A 24836-nucleotide genomic window follows, 5' to 3' on the forward strand; every position below is an offset into this window, starting at 1 on the left:
TGTTTGAAAAAAATATAAGTCATATATATTTGTGTGTGTGTGTGTGTGTGTGTGTGTGTGTATATATATATATATATATATATATATATATATATATATATATATATATATATATATATTTAATTTAACAATGCCACAGCTATTCATGAAATGTACCCTTAAACAAGAGAGAACCCTGGGAAAAATTATGAGTTTATAAAAGTATTCTGTAAAAGTGTGACTAAAAGTTGGGTCTCAAAAATGCAAAACTTCAGCTGTGGGTTAAAAAGAAAAGTTAGAATCAAATCATTATCTAAGAAGTAACAGTAAACCCCCAAGAAATCTAGGCAGTTAATTTGTAGGAACACTGAATGAGCCATGTGTTTTCCGTGCAATTGAAAGTGTTTAGGAATTGGATCATAATCTGGTGTTTTAATGCTTGTCGTTATCTATCCTCTACTTTCACCTGTATGTTATGGTGAGTTTGTTTACTTATTTTTCAAAAAATCATTTTAGCAGATCTAATAATCTCTAGCCTCTTTTTAATTATATACTTCAATATTGAACAAATAAAATGATTACAAATAAAAGGATTGAATGCTAAATATGAATTTTGTTGCCCCATGAGATATTCACATGTTGGTACCTACACCAGGGGGTTGGTCTCTTGTGAACATTCCCCAAGTATGCCAGTTCAGATCTCGTTTAAATGCTGTATGTTCCGCTTCCCCAAAACCATATATATATTCTGATGGCAGACGAGTAGATATTTGAATGAACTGGTCATTAAATGCAAATCCAGGCACACGAGAATCCCAACTGAAAGCCAAAGAAAACAATGTTATTCCTGGAAAAGTACATACAAAGTAGTATCACAAATAATGACAGGAATTCTTTCCATGGTGATCTAAAAACAAATAATTTTTCCTATGTACCTAATTGTACCAGGTACTAAATGAACATAGATAATTATGCTGACACATTTTTCTTTTGGTTAAGTTAAGGAGTGTATGTGAAATATATTTCACATACCCATATGTGAAATATAAGAAGTATAATGTGATTGCATGTATTTATCTTTATACAAAAATTATTTTAAAAATAAAATTAATGTCAATTTCAACAGAAAAAACAGATGATGGTATCTCCAAGCTGCTTCCTGCTGAAAGGGGGCAAAGTTGGGGGAAGCAACACAAAGTCCTTATTCTCTATCAGATGAGGCATGGACAGTTAAAGTCATTCAGCTTCAGAGCAGTTCAGAGGTCCACAGAGGCAGATAACAGGTGACTGGACGAGGCACACATAGGGAAACAATCATGCTAAGCCAATAATAAACAAGACAGCAAAGTATTACATTTTTTTTGTAAACAGTTAGCACAAAAGCAATTAATATTTCAGCCAGTCTCTGAAAAACAGCAAGACAGTAACTCATATCAGAGAAAACAGATTGAGTTTACCAACATAGGAGGTTAGGAAAATTTATAGGTCTTTTAGATCAGGCTCAAAATTGATTCGGGACAAACTTGTGACTCTAAAGTCCTTTTTGACCATTATTATTAGGCATTACCACACAGTGGGGAAATGTAACAGTAGTTCAATTTATGCTTTGAATATAGGCCTTGCTGCTGTGCCAGGGCAACTGATTTTTAAATAGACATGTTTCTTTCTCTTCCTTTCTTCCTGCTCCTCCCTGGTCTCTCCCCCTCCCTAAACTCAGGGGAAACAGAATTACTTTTCTTCCCCTTTTAGGCAGATTTTTCTGTCCTTAAGTACACACCCACCTAAGGAAGGAAGTAATCCTGACTTTGGGGATGACGCCAGAACATCTCAGAAATGACTCTCCCAAATTAACAAGTGAATTACAACTCCAATAGAGAAAACCTGGATAATGTAGCCTTGGTATCACCTCTTTAAAAGCCCCCTGTTCCTGCTAAAGGGCAGAATCACAGCTTTGGGGACAGGAATATCCTGAATGTCTCTTTTGTTAGCAAAGCAATAAACCTTCATTTTTCTTTTTCTCAGAAATTATAATTAAATTAATTTAATGTGAAGTTCAGAGTGATTCAAATACACAATATGATATGGCATGATATCTTTTTCACCTGGGCTTTGAGATCATCACTATAAATGTTTTTCTACCTATGAAACAAAAATAAATCAGTATCACAATAAACTGTAAGCACAATAAATATTTTAATTCTAAATTCTTCCCAATCACTGCTCTCAATTGTTCTTTTATAGTTATTAATATCAATGTTTGTGAAAATGTGTTAAAAGAATGTATTATTATTTGCGTTATTTTCAAGAATAATATAAAGGAGGAGGGAAAAAATTGGCAGGACAGGAAACATAAATATTATAAATAACTTGGGACAACTTCAAAGTTTTTATATTACTTATTTCGTAAAACTACTTAATAGAAATTAATTTTTTTCCAAATAACCATAAATAATGCCCTTTATCAGTATTTTCTTTGAAAAAATAGTTTCTCATGTTTTTTAATAAAACTTTGTAAAAACAAAATAAAAATTAAATAAGTACAGACATTTTTTTTTCATATTTGTATTCTGATGATGCATCATTTGTCAATCATCTAATCTTTAGATGATTGTCAAAGTGAGCTTGCAACATATAAAATACATTTTAATAAACTATAGTTTAGCTAAAATAAAGACAGTATTTCAAAAATAAATTTATTTACTGTGACACAAAAATAAATATATATTTTATCTCAGTTTCTGTTCATCAAAATTGGAAGACAAAAATATTAACTCTCAGATTTCAGTCCAAGTAAACTTTATCCAGTTCCAATGAAATAATTCTATGACTTATTTCAATTATTATTTTTACCAACACAACATGCTCTTCAACAGAAGGCTAGATGTTTAAAGGAATAAGTATCATATTTATTAATTAAAATTAATCACATTTACATGCAAATGAAATTTTACACTAGTCCTTCATGATAGTCCTATAGGTGTACTAATTGTCTAATTTAAAAATTTCAAAATTGGCAACTTTTCAATATGACTAAAACTTTTTAATGTGATACTATTCTAGTATGGTGAATGCTATGAAAATAACAATCCTACCATTTCTTTCTTCAACTAAAATTAAAATATCTTTCCCATAAAATGATTCAATCACTTACATAACTCTTCCACTGCTTCTTCGTCTAATCTGGATGCCAAAAGGATTTTCCTTGATTTCAACATCATAAAGTCTGTTTTCATAAGTACTTGTTGGAGTGGTTGGGATGTTTAATGGTACTGGAACTTCATATCTCTTATTCTGGGGATCATAAATCTATTGCAGAGAAATAATAAAAGTAGATGTAGCTTATTCTTATTGCGGACACAGTATGCAAATATTATTTACTAATTTAAGTAATTGTCCTAAAAGACTATTTAAAATTATTGTGCATAAAATATCTAATTCTAAATCTATGGCCTATTGTATTTACATAGCATTTGAGATGCACAAATATAAATGGGATCCAATTTGAAAATTTGGGGATCTTTTAAAAAATGTTTTGTGAGTCATTTTCTAAAGAAGAAATAAAAAATGAAACTTTTAGAAGTAAATGGTCCATTTTATGAATAAACCATAAAATGTGTATGTCCTTTCACACATAAACAATGCAAACGTTGTTTCAATATTTTTGGTCATACATGTAATAAGACAACAAATGTTAATAATAAATTATATTTATTCATGTCTTTACTTTCTCTGTACATTTGTTAGGGTCCTTGATAACTATTAGTAAACTGCTTTCTAGAGTTACTGTGGAAATTAATATTCTCACTGAAACAAGTACTCAAATACTAATATTAAATTATAAGCTTTTTAAACAATTGTTAATTACAGTTACGTGCTGCATGATGACATTTTCATCAATGACAGACCCCATATATGATGATGGTCCCAGAAGATGATATGGCCTAGTGATATTTTTAACTGTGTTGGTTTGTGTTAGCACACTTAAAGAAGTTCACAGGACAGAATTGTTTTACTGTGCATTTCTCAGAATGTGTCCTAATTGTTGAGTGACACATGACTGTTATTTTCTTGTTCATGGGAATGTTTGTTGTTCAACATTAATTTATGTGTATAAACAAAGTTTTTATGTTTTGCTTTTTTAATTTGACTTGAGTTCTTAAATTTTTAAATTTGTAATTTTTAAAGTATAAATATTTTAATAGTCTTATTTTCAGTTTTTATTTCTCCATTTGTTAAATATCTGTTTATGAGACTTTCTTATTCTTTTCAGTTGCATGAGATGAAATTGTGACCTAAATGTCATACCTTTTTCAGTTATTTACTCATTTTCATCTTCTTTTTATTTATTTTAATTTGTTTTTTTTTAAATATATATGACAGTGAGTGTAATTTGACATACAGATATGGAGTATGACTTATTCTAATTAGGATCCCATTCTTATGGTTGTACTAGATGTGGAGTTTCACTGTTGATATATTCATATATGAACATAGAAAAGTTATATCTGATTCATTCTACTGTCTTTCCTATTCCCATTCCCACTTCCACTCATTCTCATTTGTCTTACCCACTGAAATCCTATACCCCCATTTGTTGTGTATTAGCATCCACATATCAGATAGAATATTCAGCCTTTGGAACTTGGGTATTTTGAGGATTGGCTTATTTCATTCCAGATCCATCAATTTACCTGAAAAGGTGTCTTTTATTTTTTGATGTAAAACCATGATTAAGTTTTATATAAGACATTATGGGATATCTATGAGATTTGTTCCGTGGTAGTTAGTTTGAAAGACCTCTACTAACCACATACAAGATGATATGATGCTACATTTGGTTTTATGTTTATGCTTAATTTATTTTTCATATGCAACTCAATCTTAATTTTATTTTAGGGTGTTCTTTGAGGCAAACACTTTTCTACATGAGTAATTAAATAGGGTAGCTCATCATTATTAATTTTCTCAATCCTTCATTGTTTGGTATTAAAGTTTTGCACTAAGTATATTCATATGTTATACATGCATAATGTATATTGTATATTTTAAGCATATCTTTTATGCTTTTGTGCCATTTTGTTACCATAATCTATTAGACAATTTTAGCTCCAGATCCATATTGTTTCAGTTTAGTAACTTTTTAAAACTTTCCTCCTTTTTAAATTTTAACTATTTCTATATGTCTATCATTTCAGATCAACTTAAAGGTTACTGCATGAAGTCTCAAAAATATTCCACTGTTATTTCTATGGAAATAGTTTAAAAGCAACAATTGATATAAAGTGCACTAACATTTAAAATAAAATTTAGTCCTGTATAGGATTTTTAGTGCTTATTAGTATCGATCAACATTTGTTTTTATTTTATTGGCAGTGCACTAATTCCTATGGTGTTTGGTGTTTTGATTTGATTTGTTTGGCTTTTTGAATTTTTCTTGATTTTACTAATAAGATCTACTGTAATTTCAGCTTCTAAATGATGAAACACAGAACTAAGAAATATATTTTGAAGATTTTATTTTACATCCAGTCACTTTACTGATCTTTCTTATAATTTCCAATAGTTTTATTAATGGATTTCCTTGGAATTCTTAAAAATATAATTGCTAATTATAAATATTGAAAGAAATTATTTCTTTTGTATGTTATATTGCATTAGTAAAAATTTCAGACCACTTATTAGGAACAATACTAGGCATCTTGTTTAATTTATTTAAACAAATCTATATTAACATAATACAATTCAAAGTGATGTGTCTCTTCAGCGTTAAACTTATGTATTTAACAAGAATTTAGTTTTTTAAAACTACCATTGCATATTTTTTTTAATTCCAAAAATTAGCAAAGATGAGAAGCTTTATTTAATGGTCATTTACCTACGAGCTGTGTGGAAATAATTGTATAGAATCAAAACATCATCAAGCTAATTAATAACCTGTAAAATTACATTCAAAATGCAAATGCTTAATCTATTAAAAATGTCTTATTTCAAGAGCTGAGTCAAGTATTGTAATAGTTTATATTGAACATACCTTAAACTGCAGCATATCATTTTTGTGATATTTCACCTCCACACGCAGAGTTGAAATGGGAACAGATGGTAGCGTTATCTTAGCATCTCTAGTATTCCACTGAAGGTCGGCTGTTATACCCGTTGGTAAATACTGAGTTGAGGTAACTACATAAGGGTTGTATTGTTTAGGAAAGTAACACGGAGGAGCACTGGATGAGGCCTAAAAATACAATGTACGTTTATTGTCAGAAAGTGTAAGCATTGGATCATTTAACTCTTAAAAACATAAGGCATCCTTCTGAGAATGGTAGCTCATAATTGCAATCCCAGTTACTAGGTTGACTGAGGCAGGAGGATGGCAAATCTAGAGCCAACCTGAACAACTTAACAAGACTCTATTTCAAAATAAAAATATAAATTAAAATTCAATTTAAAATTGAACTAGATGTATATTTAACCAAATGCGTGATTTAGAAAGGAAAAGTATAAAACAATCTGAAACACTGGGTTTTATAATTGTTATATAAAATATCATTTGAATCTAAAGGTAGAACAGTAGAATTGAAACACAAACTGTCATAGGTTTGCAATTAAAAAAAATAGATCTGTTTTCTTTATAAAAATTAAGTATAGTAGTCTCATATTTTGATAACTCATTTTTCTTTTTCTTCATTGTGACTTGACTATTGCTTTTTGCATCTAAAAGTGGCTCCAAGCAATAAAAAATAAATAAATTTGGAGCTCACACACACACACACACACACACACACACACACACATCACATACATGTGACAACCATCACAAGGGCATTTGCTTAGGTTTTCTTGTTCTATTTATAAGGAGCTTATTTAACCCTTCTTTGATGACTAGTTCTTAGGCCTTGGTCAATTCTATCTTCACCAGAATTTAAAATAGAAATTACAGTCAAAGCTCAGAGCTGACTGGTTTATAAAAAGGTGGAGGCTAGAACCTAAGGAAGAAAAGTAATAAATTCTGGTACTAAATGCTAGTTGCTTTATCACAAATCCATTCTTCCTATATATCTATTTATTAACTTATTATATTGTTGGGAGAAGAAATATACTCCTTGTTATTTCCAAGTCTCTTTGACAAGAGTTTTGTAAGACCTCAAGGCTCCCTAAAAGAGCATGTTGACCTAAATAGATTAAACTGGGCTAGTCCTTACCTTTCCATGTTTCTTGTTATATATGGAAAGCAAATGTAATGACAGAAGTCATGATGTAACTCTGAGTAAAATCAAGTGGTAAACATAGATATGCCTGAGTCATTGATGACACTAAAATGACAATATATTAGACCTGAGATTCTATAATCATGGGGGGTGTAATTGATCATAATGATGTACTTATAACTGTATTTCCCAATCCTGTTAACCATTACTCTGTGCTGCATGATGTTTTTCTGTCTTCTCTGCCCACTAATACATCTTTCCTTATTCTCATAATCACCTCACGGAAATGAAAACAATCAGAATGAAATCATGACCAGATATCATATGTACCCCCTACTGTTAAATGACATGAACTGTCTGGCTTCCATTCAAGGAGAATCTTCTCATACGTATACCCAATTCTGTCTCTCTGCTAAAAAGGACATTTATCCCTCAATTCTCCACTCTAACAAATATTGCATTTAAATAGGTTATTCTTAATAGTGTTAGTTAATTTTATTTTTCTTATCTTAAATTAAAAAAAACTAACTTCTTCAGCTCTTTTTCGATTTCTCCGTATTCTTTACAGCAAAACATATATGAATTCATAATATTCACTGTCTTACTATCTGCAATATGTTTCTTGATTTTCACTTACATTTAGGATTTTACCCTCAAACAATCCACAAATATTTTGCTTCTCAACGTTATCACTTTCATTCTGCCAAATCCATATGTTGGTTTTCAGTATTCATATTACTGATTTAGAAAAATATGTTTTGCACAATTGATCTTTTCTTTCTGTCTTACAATGTGTTATTCACTTGCTTTCCAACCCAGCAAATACTTTATTTTCAACTTATTGTTTTTTCTATTGTTTATCAATCTCCTTTCTAATTCTCCTCATTTTCCTTATGAAGTGTTGAAATGAACAAGGGTTTGGTCTTTGAACTCTTCTTTCCTATCTAATCAAGTTCATACCTTAATAATGTTATCTTATTACCTGGTTTTAAATACTGTATATATGCTACCATAATTACAGCTGTGTCCATATTACACCACTGGTATTTTTTCTTTTCTTGTTTATTTTCCTCCATAGCACTTACCAGAAACATAATTTCCTTATTGTTTGTTTTCCCATAATAGAATACAAACTGTAACACGACCAGTGGATTTTGTTTAAATTGTTGACCTAGACCAGTAATTAGAACATAGTAGATCCCCAAAACATATTTGCTAAATGAAGAAACATAATGCTCCAAAGGAAGGATGTATGCATCAATCATCTGGCATCCCATTAAAGCTTCACTTACTTCATACAAGAATCTTCAGATGCTAAAATATTAATTGTTCTTGAAACAGAAAAATTTTCACAATTTTGTTGAGAAGTAGTAAAATTTGCTTTAGAAATTTTTTTCACCTTTCTTCAAATTTTGATAATGGAAGAAAGTGAGCATGCTTTGAATGGAATGGGGATGAGAGTATTTGAAAGGATAGCTGGAATTTAAAGGGAACACAGAAGAAATAAAAATATTTCATTATTTGGCTCTCATGAATCTCAGAATCTCTTCTCCTCACTTCTTTGTTAAATTGTTCGATAATTTTTCCTAAGTTGAAGATTATGCTCCTTTATCTAGCAACCGAGAAGAATGAAGGCAATTTTTCTGGAAGCAGAAATTCTACTTATTGTCTCATACAAATGCAGACACTCTTGGGAAGTTGCTGACAGATGTGTTTTGATTTCAGTGGTATAATATATAAATTCAGTGCCTTGGTTATAGGAAATAACTATTTCTACTGCCAAAACCTGGTGAAGTAACCAAAAGGCCAGCATTTTAAAAACTCAGCAAAAGGACATGTTTCTCATATCCCTTTTCTGTAGTATTGGTAAAAACACTTCTAAACACAACCAACACTATTCAGATGAAAGAATGGCCAAAATAAATGGCTAGATATTATCGTCTCTTAAAAGAACAGACCTTTAGCCCATCACACACCTTCATAAGTTTTAATATCTAGAGACAACTCTTCAAAGACTGTTCATCAATGGCAAACTAGCTTACCCAGTTAAGCTGGTCTCCTACAGCCAATATCTAACAAAGTGCCACAAATAAAGCACAATTTTGTTAAATAAAGTTACACTATTCAAACTGTCTGGAAAGCAATTTAAATATTCATTGAGACTTGGAATTATTAAGGTAAGTTTTTGAATAATTGATTAATATAAAGTAGAATTATCAGAGTTTCTGATTTCAAATTCTGCATGATTCTGTGTATGAATCTTATTTATATGCCATGGAATTAAAACTGTAATATGTAAAGTTCACATTGAAATATTTATATGAAAATCATATGGAGTCATAGTTAAAATTACCGTTTGCCATAAACAACCACGCTGTATGCATTTTGGTTCAGTTACTTCGTCTGCATCTGGATAACAAGTAAATCTCTCATTTTCAGTGAAAGCTTGATTCCATCTAACGGTAAAGCTTTTTCCAAGTTTTAAGTTGAGACTTCTAATTAACAGAATCTTTGAGACAAAATTAAAAAATAATTAAATAATTATTTAATTTGACCACAGACAATTAAAAATATTTAACATTTTACAATATGTGACAGCCACAGAAATTCTTCAAAATAAATCGTTAATAGTTTTGCTACAATACTTAAAGAACAGAAGAGAAAGAAGAAAAACATAATGCAATTCCAGCAAATAAAACTTCCGAGATGGAGTAACTATGAGAGATTGTAGAAAATTGAAGAAATCTATTATCTTTAATTCCAGACATGAGTTCACTTTTCAGTTCTATCATTTAATGCTAATGAGTCTTTGGGAATACTGTATAATTGTAATATCCCCAGTTTCTGCTCTTCCTAAAAGAGAGTGCTAAACAGAACGAATTAGATATGAAATTTAAAGCAACTGGTACAATATCTCAGACATACTAGGTATAAAGTAAATGTACTTTCCCTCAAAGAATATAATGGGGGAAAAAGTTGATCTCTTTTTTAGAAGGAAGCTTCCAGATTAAGAGGACAAATACATATTTCTTCTTAACCTAATTGTATCCAGTACTTAAAATGCATCAGACACAAGTTGAAAAGGAAGCAATAGAGCACTATACCTAATAGAAAAAAAAATGAGAAGGATAGAGAAAGAGACAGGGAAGAAGAAAGGCAAGAAGGGAGGGAGGGAGGGAGAATTTGTGAAGAAAAATAATTTTAAAAACCAAGTGTCTATGGTTCTTTAACAATAAATATGAGAGTATACCACAACTAAAATATTTTGTAAGATGGTTTACCTGGTTGGAAGCATCATAAGTAAAACTGCTGTGAGGAATCACTGGCTGTCCATTTTCTGCCACTGTAACTTCTGTAACAGTATCTGTCAACCCAAGGACTTTAATAGTTTCAAATGCTAAGGTAGTTCCTTCTTGATATGATGCATGTGAGCATACAATATTCAAATTGTTCTGGGGGAAAATAAAAGCTTATAATATCATACAGAGAGTCATCACATACTAACCTGAAATAACGTAAGATATAAAAAAGAAAAAGTTTCAATCATCTACCTCTCCATTCTCACCTCTCCCCAAGCAAGTATCTCTTCATTTTTCATATACATGACATAAAACTTTATTTTCAGAAATAACCTAAATCTCTTCTGATGCAATTCATATGTGCCCCTCCTTATTTTGGCCCCCACATTGATAAAGAATATCTTAGTTTGGGCAACAAGAATATATAAAGAAATTCAGCCTCTATAAAAAATAATCACTATTAATTAAATAAAAATTTAACCTAGATATAGATTTTTTTCATTCTCCACCAAAATCTGCTTTATTACCACAGTGACTGATATATTAAAACATCTTCAAATATATCAAAATTATTTTCCTAGGACCTGTTGCTTAAAACCCAACATTATACCTAAGAAGCCCAAAGACTTCAGTGCGCAAATTTTAGTATGAAAAATCATCTAATACAATTAAATATAAAATTTTATAATAATAATTTGTTCATGATTTAACAACTTGAATTTAACAATTTAGTTTAATGGCTATTTCATTGCATGTAGGTAAGATCTTGAGGTAGAATTATTTATTATTATTTTTAAAATAATTCATAATGAAAGAATAACCCATACATTAACAAATTATACATTTAACTATGTATTAAAGGAGAATACTTACATCAGAAACTGAAAATGTATATAATATATAGTTGCCCTTCTCTATGGAGTCTGAAATGGAAAATAATCAAATCTTCAGATTAAAATACAATTAAATTATTTGCTTTTTTTACAGTTATATAAAACAAGATTTTAAAAATTAGATACAATTTATTAATGAAGATTCTTAAACAATTTTGGTTTTATATTGAGTTTCATAATTATCTGTACACAAAATAATCTTAGCATTTTAATTTCCCTGTAAGTTAAGGTGAAGAAAACCTATTTGCCTAATTTTTCAAAGTGCTAATATGTTTCTAGAAAATCATAAAAGATGTATAATTACATGTTTATCATTTTAATGATATTTATCTTATTCCCTACCTAGGAAATCACATGTCAAGTTTTTTGTAGAAGACATGGCATACCATAAATTTATTACCTATCTTTTAATTTATTTTTAAATTACTTTCCAGTTTTTAGAGATAAAGACTGAATCTGGAGATATCTTAAGATTGAGATAGACTTTTCAATTTAGTTGACTAACACACATAAATATATTATGGTTTAATTAGATATTAGCACAAAAATGGCTGTTTTTATTTCTACTTTTCTTTTTGGTGTACTAATTCTCCAGTTTGTTGCTGAAAACAAAATTTAAGATACTGAATAATGGGAATAAATTGTAAAACATTCTTACCTCAAGCAATTTGACATTAATTAAAAAATATTTAAATATTGGTTTCCCCTTAAGTATTAGTTTCCCTTTTTGTTTACAATTACACAATTTTCAGAACTACTGTCATAATTTATTTGTACATATGGAAATTTATTAAAATTTTAATTTTAAAATATTAACATGGCATAGAAAGATATACACAATTGTCAAGAACTAAACAAAAAGCCAATAGACAAAACTAGATATTTCAATTAAATATATATATATATATATATATATATATATATATGTCAAATAATGTTAAATTTCATGGAATAACTAAAAACCATAAAAATAATAGAATGAATCCTATTTTTATCAGTACATTCAAAATGCAACATTATCCCACTAAACATTAAAAAACACATTACCTGGAAACTTACCTTTACTTTCTCCATCATCCCAGAAAAAGTCTCCTTGTGCCATGTTAGTTTCATTTAATGCAATAATGAGTCCTAGGGGATTCTTACGGCTGTTGAGTAAAGTAGGTGTGCATATAAATTTTTAAAAATTTACGCAAGTGAAATATCCTATAAGTAAGTCCATTTCAACCTAATAGTTTTGTAGTTCTTCAGCAACATAAGATCACTGATATTCACAAATTAGTGCCTATGCTAGAAATTTTTCAGTACCAATATTATGTGAATGCAGAGATGACTTATTTTCTTAGAAAATATATAAAATAAATAAGTATAATAGTGTGGTAATGAATTTTTTATGTTATGACATCTGCAAAGTTTAAACAGTATAAGGTTTCAAGTGAAATGAAAATAAAATGATGTCTTATCAATGCTCAATTCAACTTGCATCACCCTAAATTGCAGTGTATAAAGTCCACAACTTATACACAAAATAATGAAGACATGATGTCAAAAATTCTAAAGATCTTTATGAAATATCTAACATTAAAATAAAGATAATCGTAACAGGAGTAATGAGACATGTGATCAATAAAAATATTTTTCTTAGTTATATATCACCATCAGCACCCCTGAGGATAAAATGTCCAAGTAACTGTTTTATACAGAATATATTCATTCCAATACACATTTATAAAGGTGGTTTCTCTTGTTCAATACAGCTCAATGACCAATTTTGAGAGCGTGGTCATTAAAGTTACATTATAAGAATAAACAATTCTAGAACAGGAAGGTAATTTAATTACTAACATATAGTCATCCTCTCATTAATTTGTTCCTTCAAGTAAGTATATACAGAAAATAGCTTTTGATGGGCCAGGCACTATACAAAATTGGAAAGATAAAATTGAAAAAATTCACATAATTGTTTTCATGGAGTTTATAGTCTACATGCACATACATGGTACACAGAAAAGTAAATAATATACTTTCATATATATAAAAGTTTCGGTTATAAAAAATGTAGCAAGGTAAGTCATGGAAGGTGTTGCAGAAAATGGGAAATTAGGTGAATTAAAAGAGATTTCTATGCTCTTGGACGCAATACTGCAAAATAAAACACCAGAATCGCTAAGTTTCTTATTTTATTCTGAATATAGAAATATTTAATAGTCCTACTACAAAACTGTTTCTCTACTGTACTTTACCTAAACTGAAATATCTACTTCATTTACCAATGTTTAAAAAATATTTAATTTTTGGTCAACAAACTATTGAGCCATCCTATATAATACTGAAGTATGAAGTATTTGGAGATTTTTTTAAATTTGTTTAGTTTTATTGAGACAGGCTCTCCCTAAATAGCTTTGACTGGACTCAAATTCAGAGTTCCATCACCTCAGCCTTCTATAGGCACATGCTACCAAGTCTGCTCACTTAATTTTTTGAATCAAGACATTTGCTATTATATATAAAAACTAAGTCTTTTTTAATTTTTTTTATTTTTTTATTGGTTGTTCAAGACATTACAAAGCTCATGATATATCATCTTTCATACATTTGACTCAATTGGGTTATGAACTCCCATTTTTACCCCAAATACAAATTGCAGAATCACATCGGTTACACACTCACATTTTTACATAATGGCATATTAGTGACTGTTGTATTCTGCTAAAACTAAGTCTTTTTGTAACCATGAGGATTATAATTAAGCATTACCTCTGTGTGTCAAATATGTTCTGGTGAAAAAAAAAATCATTAATATCTGATTCTTAAGAAAAATATGAACTCTTAACACAAATTAAATTTCAGATTTCAGCTAGTGACTCATTTTACCTTGCTGTTGTTGTTACTGCTGGTTCTTGGGTAGGGATGATATAACCTCCTCTGAGATGTAACCCTATCTTATCTGCTGGAAGAGGAATATCAACCCGCTGTTTTCTCCATGGCCTTTTTGCACCCTAATATTTAAAAAAAATGGAAGGTCTTTTTATTATCAGTGAAAGGTTTAAATTCCATTCCACATTTTTATTCTGAGCATTCATATCAACCAAATGAATATGGTTATGTTACTTTCTAACTTTTTAAGAAAATTCTATTCCTTTAGTTTGCCACATAAATTAAAGAAAATAAATTTGCTTTCTCTAAAATTCAAAAGATTGATATGGAGAAATTAATTTTCTTTGAATGTTAATTAAAATAATTTTAGATAACCCCACTCTACCATTTACTTTAAATTTAATGTGATTCTAGTAATCACAATTTTAATTTTTTTTTCTTTTTTTTTATTGGTTTTCTGCAACTTGTATTTGGGGTAAAAAATGGGAGTTCATAACCCACAATTTTAAATTCTGATCAACAATTTTAGCATCCACATGAGATTGAGAAAACATGTGGTGTTTATCTGGCTTATTTCATTCAACACAATATCCTCCATTTCCATCCATTTTGCTGCAAATGCTAGAAATATCATTTTTTTAGGACTGAAAAATATACTATTGTGCATATACATACATCCATTATCCATTTATCTGCTAACAGACATTTAAGTCGATTCTATATCATATTTATTGTGAATAGTATATCAGTAAACATAGAAGTGCAAGTGTGTTCATATAATTTCCTTTGGGATAGATAGATCATTTAGTGGATCTATTGTTAATTTTTTAAGAAACCCCCTATATTGTTTTCTGGAGGAAGCGAGACAGAGAGAGATTAAGTAATAGGTACCAAAGTGCAATTAGAAATAAAAGTTTTAGTGTTCTACAATACACTGAGGTGGTAATTTTAGTTCACAATAACCCATTGTATATTTTATTAATAACTAGGAAGAGTTCAAAGTCTCCAAAAACAATTTAGTGATAAGAAAATGAAAAAGCTAATTACTCTGATTTAATCAGCTCACAATGTTTGCATGGATTGACATATTCCACCATACTTCATAAGTATGTACACTTCTTATGTGTGAATTTAAAAAGTTAAATATTTAAGGAGATTGAAATGATTACTACACTGATTTGATCTTCACACATTTTGTACTTATGTCAAATTGTTACACCCTATCCCAAATATGTACAATTAAAATAACAATAACAAATTTAAAAGATAGGGAAACTGACTGACTTTCACACACAGAAAATAAAGTTAGCATGTGTAGTTTCTTCATAAAAAACCATTGTTTTATAAAATTAAAGGCTCTGCTTAGCAAATTAAACAATACACAACAAAATGACTTTGAAAATAAGTACTTCTAAGAGGTATTGTCAAATGAAAATGATTTTGCATGAATGATGTTACATTGCCTTTACAAGAATAAAATGAAAATATTTCTACAAATGTTTAAATATACCATATAAAAGCAAATGTATAACATTATTTCAGTAATCAAATACAATTAAATATATAAAATAGAAAAGAATTAAAGTAAGCTACTACTATATCCTAAAACACTTCTTTTATTCCATTTTAAATGAATAACAATACCTCCGTAGACTAAATAGAACTTTACATTAAAGCATAGCTCATGTGCAACAAAGTATATTTTCACTAATTTTTACACAGTTCTCAAAATATTATTTTTATAGTAATTACAGAACTCTTAAAAATAGGTATGCTATATATTTGGAGTTAAGTTTCCATGTCTAGATGTTTGAAAATATAATAGTTGTTAGCTCAAATGTGTATTAAATTTACTTACAGTTTCGTAGTCATACCAAGTAGCATCAGGTATGAATGCATTCACTGATTCTGCTCCCTAAATTGAAGCAAGACAATACGTACTTTTAATTTTTTAAAAATTCTTATCAAAAAATAAATTGGGATTTCCATTTTTCAAGAGGAAAAATTTAAATTTCCTCTTTGTTGTCACACACCATTATCTCCTATGGATAATAATCAAAGTGCCATTTTCCTAGCATTACTTATCAAAATGTAAAAAATAAGCAAAATCAAAGAGGCAAAAATGAAATTATTTTAGGTATCAATTAAAATAATTCATGAATTCACTTATACTGCTATATAGTATGATCATTGTGAATGTAAATACATTCATTTCTGAATATTTCTCCACAGACACAGAGACATTAAAAAGTAGGAACCAGCAATTCACTCCACTATTTTTTGAACACTTTCTTAAGATCAGATAGTTCTCAGATTACCCTTTACTTATACTTTAACAAAATTTCAACATTTATGTTTATTTAATGAAAAGCTCACTAATATTAATGTTAAACATGATTTTGATTAAATAAAAAAGCTTTTACAAGAAAATATTAGTTTTATGCAATGTCTGTGCCTTTAATACATATTGTATATTTGATAAGCATAGATTTACTTAATATTCTTATAATTTTTAAATGTCTTCTGCACTTTAGTATTCAATTAAACACTTATCATCTTGAAACAGTCCATTGAATAATATCTATAACCCAGATGCTTCATAATTAAATATGGATTTAATAATACAAAGTTCCCTTTAAGCAATAAATTTATTAAATTTGTAAAACTTACCTGTTTCAAAACAGGAGTGATAAGTAATGCAGGGCCCCATAAAAACTCAGTATCCTCAATCCAGCTGCTTGTATCCTCATAAAACCTAAGAACAATGACAATGTTTAAGATAAAGTAATACAAAATAAATATATCCAAATTCCTTGTTTGTTTGATATTTTCAGTTTTCCCTGAGTATTATTATTCATTTTACTTGTTTAGTAGGTGTGATTTTAAACCAATAATTCTTACATTCTTTATGATTCATCTCACACTTAAAAGGAAGGGAGAGAATAGGGAGAAATTAAAGAAATTAGTTCTGATATTAAAAAAAAATCTTCCATAGGTGATATGGCTACTTTGAGTCTATAATAAATTATTTTTTAAATTTCTCCTGTAAAATAGTTTTATCAAATACCACAAATCTTTCCTATTCTACTCTCTCCCTTTTAAACTTTTTCATCTTAAATCTCCAGTTTTGAAATGTATTTGAAAAGGTCTTTAAGTCATTTCTTGAGGAAAGGTTTATTGTAATCATGTTATACAAGTATAAGCACAATTCACGTTTTTTAAGCATTTTACATTGTAATCTATATTTACATGATTTTACAATGCACACTTGATATACTTTCAATGATTCTGTGTTTAATCTTTCTGATATAATTTCCCTAACATATTATATGTATGTTTTTCTTGTAAGTTTTATTCAGTTGTAACATTTCTATAATTAATGTTGTCCATCCAACAAATTATGTTTAGTAAAATCATTATGTTATTTGTCAAATTATATATATAATATATATATATATATATATATATATATATATATATATAACTGTAAGTATATGCAAACATAGATTCACTTGATATTGATTTACCTCTTCTAATCTTTTCAATGTGTGTCTTAGTATATTTTAAAAGATATTTTAATTCTTATACATAGTACTCACTCATGAAGAACCGGTCTTGCTACTGTTTCTCCAAACATATGGGCTTTATAAAACAGAGTATAGAGGAAAGGTAATAAGGTATAGCGAATATTTAAATAGTGTCTTGATGAATTGACCAGAAGCGAATTCTGTCCAAAAAATGCGGGATCCTGATGCTATAGGATAAAAAGGGAAATTAAAATAAGAAAGCTAAAATGTAAATGTATATTGATATAGAAATATTTTCATGTATTTCTGAAACACAAAAAATATATATGAGCTTGCTTATAAAAAGCTAAAATTGTCCTTATTTCGTCATCACAGTGTGTGATAAATATTTGTATTTAGTTGATTATGTATTTAATAAGATTTACATTAGACATTTCTGATACAAATATACACAGGGAAGATGACTTTTTAAAATCAAAACAGGAGTTTCACCTGTTAGTTGTGGTAGAATTAATTATTGGCTTCAATATTTCATTGTACTGACATCCTTGGCCATGTAATTGATAGTCCCTATCATTGAGCAGGGTGTTCCTACCATCACAAGTTCTTACCATACTTGATGTTGTGCTCAGATCTCTGAAGTAGTTTAGGCCAGTGGGATGATAGTATGTGTGTCATAATCAAGCACAGTATTGAAATGTGCTTGCTTAAGGATTTACTGTCTTGTGCTTGTCACTACCATTAGAATACACCCAGGTAGTCCACTGGCCCAGGAATATAGGGAGCAGAGCTACCTGGCCAGTCTGCAGTCTTGAATCCTGAAGTGCAGCATTTCTACTGAGCCCCAGCTAAGAGTCTAGATTAGCTAACTTCATCAGGTAACCTGTGAGAAAGCCTATTTAGATCTCCATTTAGGAAATTTACTCAAGATAGCAGCCACTGTTACTCTGGATTTACATTTACATTTGCACTGAAATTCTGTTTCACTTTGGCTGCTCCCAGCCATTGAATGCTCATGACAGGAATACTTTGCTCACCCTATTCTAGGAGATATAGGACTCTTTCAGTGGTCAACTTGGCCTTAAACATCCCCATCTGACCTCAATGAAACTGAAACTATGTTGCAGTCAGTGATTCTCCTTACCAAATCACCTTCTTTCCTGGCCAACTTCCCTGCTTCAGACCTGAATTGTGGTTTGAAGTCTCCTGCCTGTTTTTATGCTTCCTGTCTGTTGTCCTTCACAAGTATTTCATCAATGAATCTCTAACACATTAATTCTGTCATTTCATCTACTTCTTGGAAAACACCAATTAATACAAAGTACAATATAATTCATATCAGGATCTCCTATGGACATGAATTGCTCCTAGGTATCATTTGGGTGAACTACACACCATCATTGGATGGATTAGGAAGTGGCTAACCTCCAATTTGCCCTTTTAATTCTTTTCCCTCATGCCACCTTAGAAGCCAAAATGAGGAGTTGTCATCTTCTTTTTAAAGAATTAAGTGCAGGCAATAAACGTGTAAATACTGAATAATTCTTAAACAGCACACATTTCATTAACTTAATTGTTTAACTGAACTTTACCCTTCTCTGAAAAATATACATATGAGGAACCATGACATGCTGAATTCTGGGATGGCTGAACAGCTCCACATTTCCTTGTATTGGAGCTACTACTAGTTCAGAACCATGCTATCAAAGTCTTAGTTTTGTTTTTCCCAACCTATTTATTCTGGTTTTATTTATTATGGAATAATTTGGGACTCAAAAAATCTTTTTTTTTGCTAAATGTCTTTAATTTTTACCTTTAATGAAACAAAAATTGGAGATTCTTAATAGTATAATTTGTATGAAAACTGTTACCTGAAACTTACATTGTCAGAATCAAAGAATCCATACTCAAAAATCTTTGACTCTAACTTAAAATACTAGCAATTTAACACATATATTTTTATGACTGAGGCTTTAATAAAATATTTACATTATAATTATATTTTGCTTCATGATTTCCTTACTTGATTTTTACATAATAGTTATATATATGTGTGTGTGTGTGTGTATGTACATATAAATGTAAATATGGGCATTGAGACAAGAACATCTAACTATTCTTTGCAAATTATTCTGTAATCTTTCAGATCATATCTTCTGTAGACAAATTTAGAACATAATTAGACCTATAGTTGTGGAGAAGAAAAGTCACTTGCCTCATATCCATCAGCATTATGATTTCTAGAAAATGGATAAAATGCTCCAAGTTGCATCCATCTTCTGCAAAGCTCTTCTGTAGTATTAACCACAAATCCACAGATATCTGCTCCAACCTAAATAACAAATATATGTATTATTTATAGCATTAAAATTCTCAAATTTGCCAAGAGAATCACATTTTATGTCTAAACTTTACATATTTCTTTTCGAACCTATTTTTCGTTTTTGCTCCATGTTTGCCTCTAATACCACATTGTTTTACATACTTTTGTCTCCACTGTCTCTACACATTTTTAGCCTGTGTTTACTTTTATCAATTTTCTTTTGATAAAATCATTAATTCAATGTGTAAAGATAAAATTATTGTGTTAAAATATTTTGCATCTTAATAAAAAATGAAACTCTTTAATTTTTATTATTATTATAAGAGTAATTGATAGAATAAAGCCTATGACTATGTATTCATATTGATATTATGAAATAAATTATTCTAAAGAAAATTGAGTTCCACTCCAATAGACTTGCTTCAAGATGTCTACAGAAAATACTAAATTGAATGTAGTTACTTTCTATTTATAATCATTTATTCATTTTTCTATGTAAGTACATTGTACTATATGTATCAATAAATGATATGAAGTGTCATTTGCATATTTATTAACCATATAAATGTATTTTTCATTTTTGATAAAATTCAATTATATTAATGTTACTCTGGTTCTATTTTTTTGTTTCAACCAAGAGATTTATTGGGGGGGCTGCCAAAACAGGAAGAAAAGGAGAGGCAGAGAGAAAGAGAGCAGAGAAAGAGCAGAGAGAAAGAGAAAGGGTAGAGAGAGGAGAGAAAGAAGAGGAAGAGTGCAAGAGAGGAAGAGAAGAAGAGAGCAGAGAGCAGAGTTACCCTGGTTCTATTTTGAATGGGATCTCATAATGATGAGAGATAGTCCTATGAAATTGATGTATATATTTCCTTATGAACATATAAAGTACTGTTATTAAATATTAGGTACATATAGATTTATTTTTCTGGTTTGTTGGAAATATACATTGTTTAATCAGAACTGGCTATAAAAATGTATAAGCATTAGCAGTAAATACATGTTCCTACTGTTTATTTTCTTGATAGTTCTTGATATTTTCAGACTTTTACATTTCTCATCTATCTACATGAAAAATATATCACCAAAGTTCTACTTATTTTTTTCTGACTTCTATGGAAATTGAGATCTTTTTCTAATTTTTATTGAGTTATATGAGATATTCTTTCTATGGAATTGCCTGCTATACACTTTTTACTATGTTTTCTATTGATCTTATTTTGTATAGATTCACAGTATACTATAATTGCATTTTAATCATTTATTAGTTATATGAACTGAATATATTATTTCTTAGTATAAAGTTTCCTTTGTAAAATATCTGTTGATAAGTTTTAGTTTTATAGTAATCAAATTTATAAACATTTCCTATGATTTTTGCCCTTTGTGTCCTATTTAAGATGTAATTCCTATAATATAATATTATAAATTTATCTCTTTATATTTTTTCCTAAAATAGTTAATATTAAAAGACAAAAGTATTTAATCTATTTGGTATTAATTCTTTAAATTTTTTAAAAATTTGTTTTAATTAGTTATACATGACAGTAGAATGCACTTTGGTACATTAAATATAATGGAGTATAATTTTTCATTCTTCTGGTTGTACATGATGTAGAATCACACCAGTCATATAGTTATATTTGTATATAGGGTAATAATGTCTGATTCATTCTACTACAGCGATACAGCCATATCAATGTTTCTATCAGCTCAATTCGAAATAGCTAAATTATGGAACCAATCTAAGTGTCCTTCAACATATATGATATATATATATATATATATCATATATATGTATGATGATATATGTCATGTGATATATATATATATATATACATATATATGATGGAATATTACTCAGACTTAAAGAAGAATGAAATTATGGCATTTGGAGCTGGATAATATCATACTAAGTGAAATAAGCCAATCCATAAAAACCAAAAGTCAAATGTTTTCTCTGAAATGTGGATGCTAATTCACAATGGAGGGGGGCTAAGAAAGAATAGAGTTACTTTAGATTAGGTAGAGGGGAGTAAAAGCAGTGGGAGAGAATGGGGATAGAAATGGTATTGATTTTTATACATAGTATCAGAAATAGGTTCATTTTATTTTGTTTTCTAAAAGTATGTTAAATTGTTCATATAACTACTTGACACTTTCCTCACAGATCAACGATAATACTGTCATTTAACAAATTTACATATATGCATGTGCTTCTGTCTTATTTTAACATATTAATGCATTTGAACATCCACATCATTGTGGTAAACACCATTGCATTATCGAGTAGGGAAAATTCTCATGCACTGAATTTTGATTATAATTTGGGAAAATGCGTATCCTTTATATTGTGAATTTATTGTTCATTAATATGGTAGAGCTTAAATTCATTTACTAAGCTGTTCTGGTTATTGTTTCTTAATTTGTACAATCAATAACATTTGGTATTAAAATACATTCTAATATTTTTTCTTTTTGACAAAACATGCTATAAATGCATGTATTTATTTAAGTTTTCAATGAACCACTTTTGTATTATAATTTTTGAAATTATTTCTGAAAATACTTTGCTTTAATTGCATTAATATGTCTTATTTTTGTTACATACACCTTTCTTTAGATCACTACTTAATATTAACAAAGTCTTTTTGTTTTTAATTAAGTATTTGAGGTTATCATTCTTCTTTTACACTAATATATCTGAAGTAACACAAGATTTGATAAGAAACATAATTGTTAACATTCAGCTAAAAGGTTCTTTTTCATTGCTGTTTTTTTGCATTTACATTCAGTTTGGTTTTCAGCTGAATAATATGATAATGTGCTTTTTAATTTCCAAGTGCAAGATGGTGGTAGGGGGATCTTAATTGATTGTTCACTTAATTTTTTGGTGCTCGTGTAATTTCTACACATGAAAGAAAGAATAAATACTTCACCAAAATCTCCAAATATACTTTACATGTTTAAATGAAACGATTCTCTGTGATTTTTAATATTAACATTATATAATATTTTTGCTTGACATAATTAGAGATTGTGCTGAATTTCTTTTATCTTTTTAGGTAAAAAAAGTAGCTTTATTTTCTGTGTGAATCTAAACTGATTATAAAAACTTTTAAACATAATTATTTTCCATAATTTATTTATATTTATCTTCTGAATTAGTTTCCATAATAAAGTTTTGTTAATTCCATTTTCCCTACTGTAATGGTTTGAATGATATAGATGTCAAAATTTCATTTTTCTCATAAATTCCTAAAGAATGAAGATTGAGATTATTCCTGTAATATCCTTTTTAATAATTTTACCAAAAAGCATTAAAGATGCCATTACAAGTTTATATGCTGGTGCTAAGAATGCAGCTCTGTGACTGAGTATTTGCCTAGCACATACAAATTCCTGGATTCAAGTCAGGCATGGTGGTGCATGCCTGTAATCCCAGCAGCTCAGGAGACAGGAGAATCAGCAGTTCAAAGCCAGCCTCAGCAAAAAAGGAGGCACTAAACAACTCTATGAGACTCTGTCTCTAAATAAAATACAAAGTAGGGCTGGGGATGTGGCTCAGCGGTCGAGTACCCCTGAGTTCATTCCCCAGTACCCCCTGTCAAAAATAAGTTCCTGGATTCCATCATCATGACGAAAAATGATAAGAAATCTAATATTTTTTGGCTTTTATAAATATATATAGCACTGTATTGAGCTGCCTTACCAAAGGTGTTCCAAACAAACTGAACTCTAGCATTCCTGCGATAGACCATTCCATTTGTTCCCAAGAAGCAGTATTATCTCCTAACCAATGTGCAGCATGATGTCCAGATCCAGCAAAAGTTGACCGGGTGAGAATGAAGCTTCGCTTATTAGGAAAAACTTTTTCTACAGCTCTTAAAATGAAACAAAATTAATAAGATTTACCTTAAAATAAAACTGATATTTGCTAATTTTAAAACTTTAGTTTCAAATATAATTTGAATATTCTCTGAGCCAATTCATAATATTTAAGAGGTTTCCTCAAAAGTTTATATCAATTTTATTAGCCTATCAATACTTACTAATTTAAATATATCGTGGTCAAATACAGAAGAATATTTTTTAGAAACAATGAGAGTTTGAAAGACTTCACTCATTCTTTACCAAACCAAAAGCCCTTGGCATCTACTCAATATTTGCATTGGTAATATATTGTTTAAACCCATTGAAATCCTTTCATAAATACAAAGTTTATAATCTGAACTTAAATGTAATACTCTTTCTATAGAGTAATGACTAATCATACCTTAGTGTTTACATTTTCAAGTGTTAGCAGGCAGTTATAGCAGAAAAAAAGCTTATGTGTATGTAGCATTTTATTTTTTTTATTATCTAGAAGTTGACTACCAGCAATAACTATTAGCATTATTCATTTTAATATCTAATGGTGCCTGTTATTGATAGTTTATTTATCAGTGCCAAATTATTGAGAAAAAATAGGAAACTTTAATTTAACATATAAACTTATTCAGGATACCTTAGAAAAAATATGATATTTCCAGATGCTTTTTCCACATTACTGTTTTAATTATTTTGGATTAAATATAGATTTTATTGATTTAAATAATGCAATATATAATACTGTGGTAAGTATAAACACAAAAGTAATGCAACACTATGAAAATAGTGTACAAAACTTTAACATTACGGTGTGATTTGGGATGAGAAAAGCATGGATTTGAATTAACACTCAATCACAGTTATTTAAT

General features: G+C 29.2%; 1 protein-coding gene across 2 annotated transcripts in view; it reads right to left on the bottom strand.

The window, feature by feature from the left end:
• Si (sucrase-isomaltase) overlaps positions 1-24836 on the bottom strand; it is a 77170-nt gene that overhangs the window by 29995 nt on the left and 22339 nt on the right. The window contains exons 15-27 of one of the 2 annotated variants that reach the window (XM_026414098.2): positions 23810-23981; positions 19996-20112; positions 17853-18007; positions 16924-17008; positions 16112-16168; positions 14251-14375; positions 12436-12524; positions 11357-11406; positions 10466-10636; positions 9538-9693; positions 6011-6211; positions 3131-3285; positions 630-798 (exon numbers count right to left, since the gene is read on the bottom strand). In XM_026414098.2, coding sequence (XP_026269883.2) covers positions 630-798; positions 3131-3285; positions 6011-6211; positions 9538-9693; positions 10466-10636; positions 11357-11406; positions 12436-12524; positions 14251-14375; positions 16112-16168; positions 16924-17008; positions 17853-18007; positions 19996-20112; positions 23810-23981 — 1702 coding nt within the window. Of the gene's footprint in view, positions 1-629; positions 799-3130; positions 3286-6010; positions 6212-9537; positions 9694-10465; positions 10637-11356; positions 11407-12435; positions 12525-14250; positions 14376-16111; positions 16169-16919; positions 17009-17852; positions 18008-19995; positions 20113-23809; positions 23982-24836 lie in introns of both variants that reach the window. The other variant, XM_026414099.2, reaches the window with a different exon arrangement.

Source organism: Urocitellus parryii, chromosome 2 (assembly GCF_045843805.1).
Source record: "Urocitellus parryii isolate mUroPar1 chromosome 2, mUroPar1.hap1, whole genome shotgun sequence".
Taxonomy (NCBI): Eukaryota; Metazoa; Chordata; class Mammalia; order Rodentia; family Sciuridae; genus Urocitellus; species Urocitellus parryii.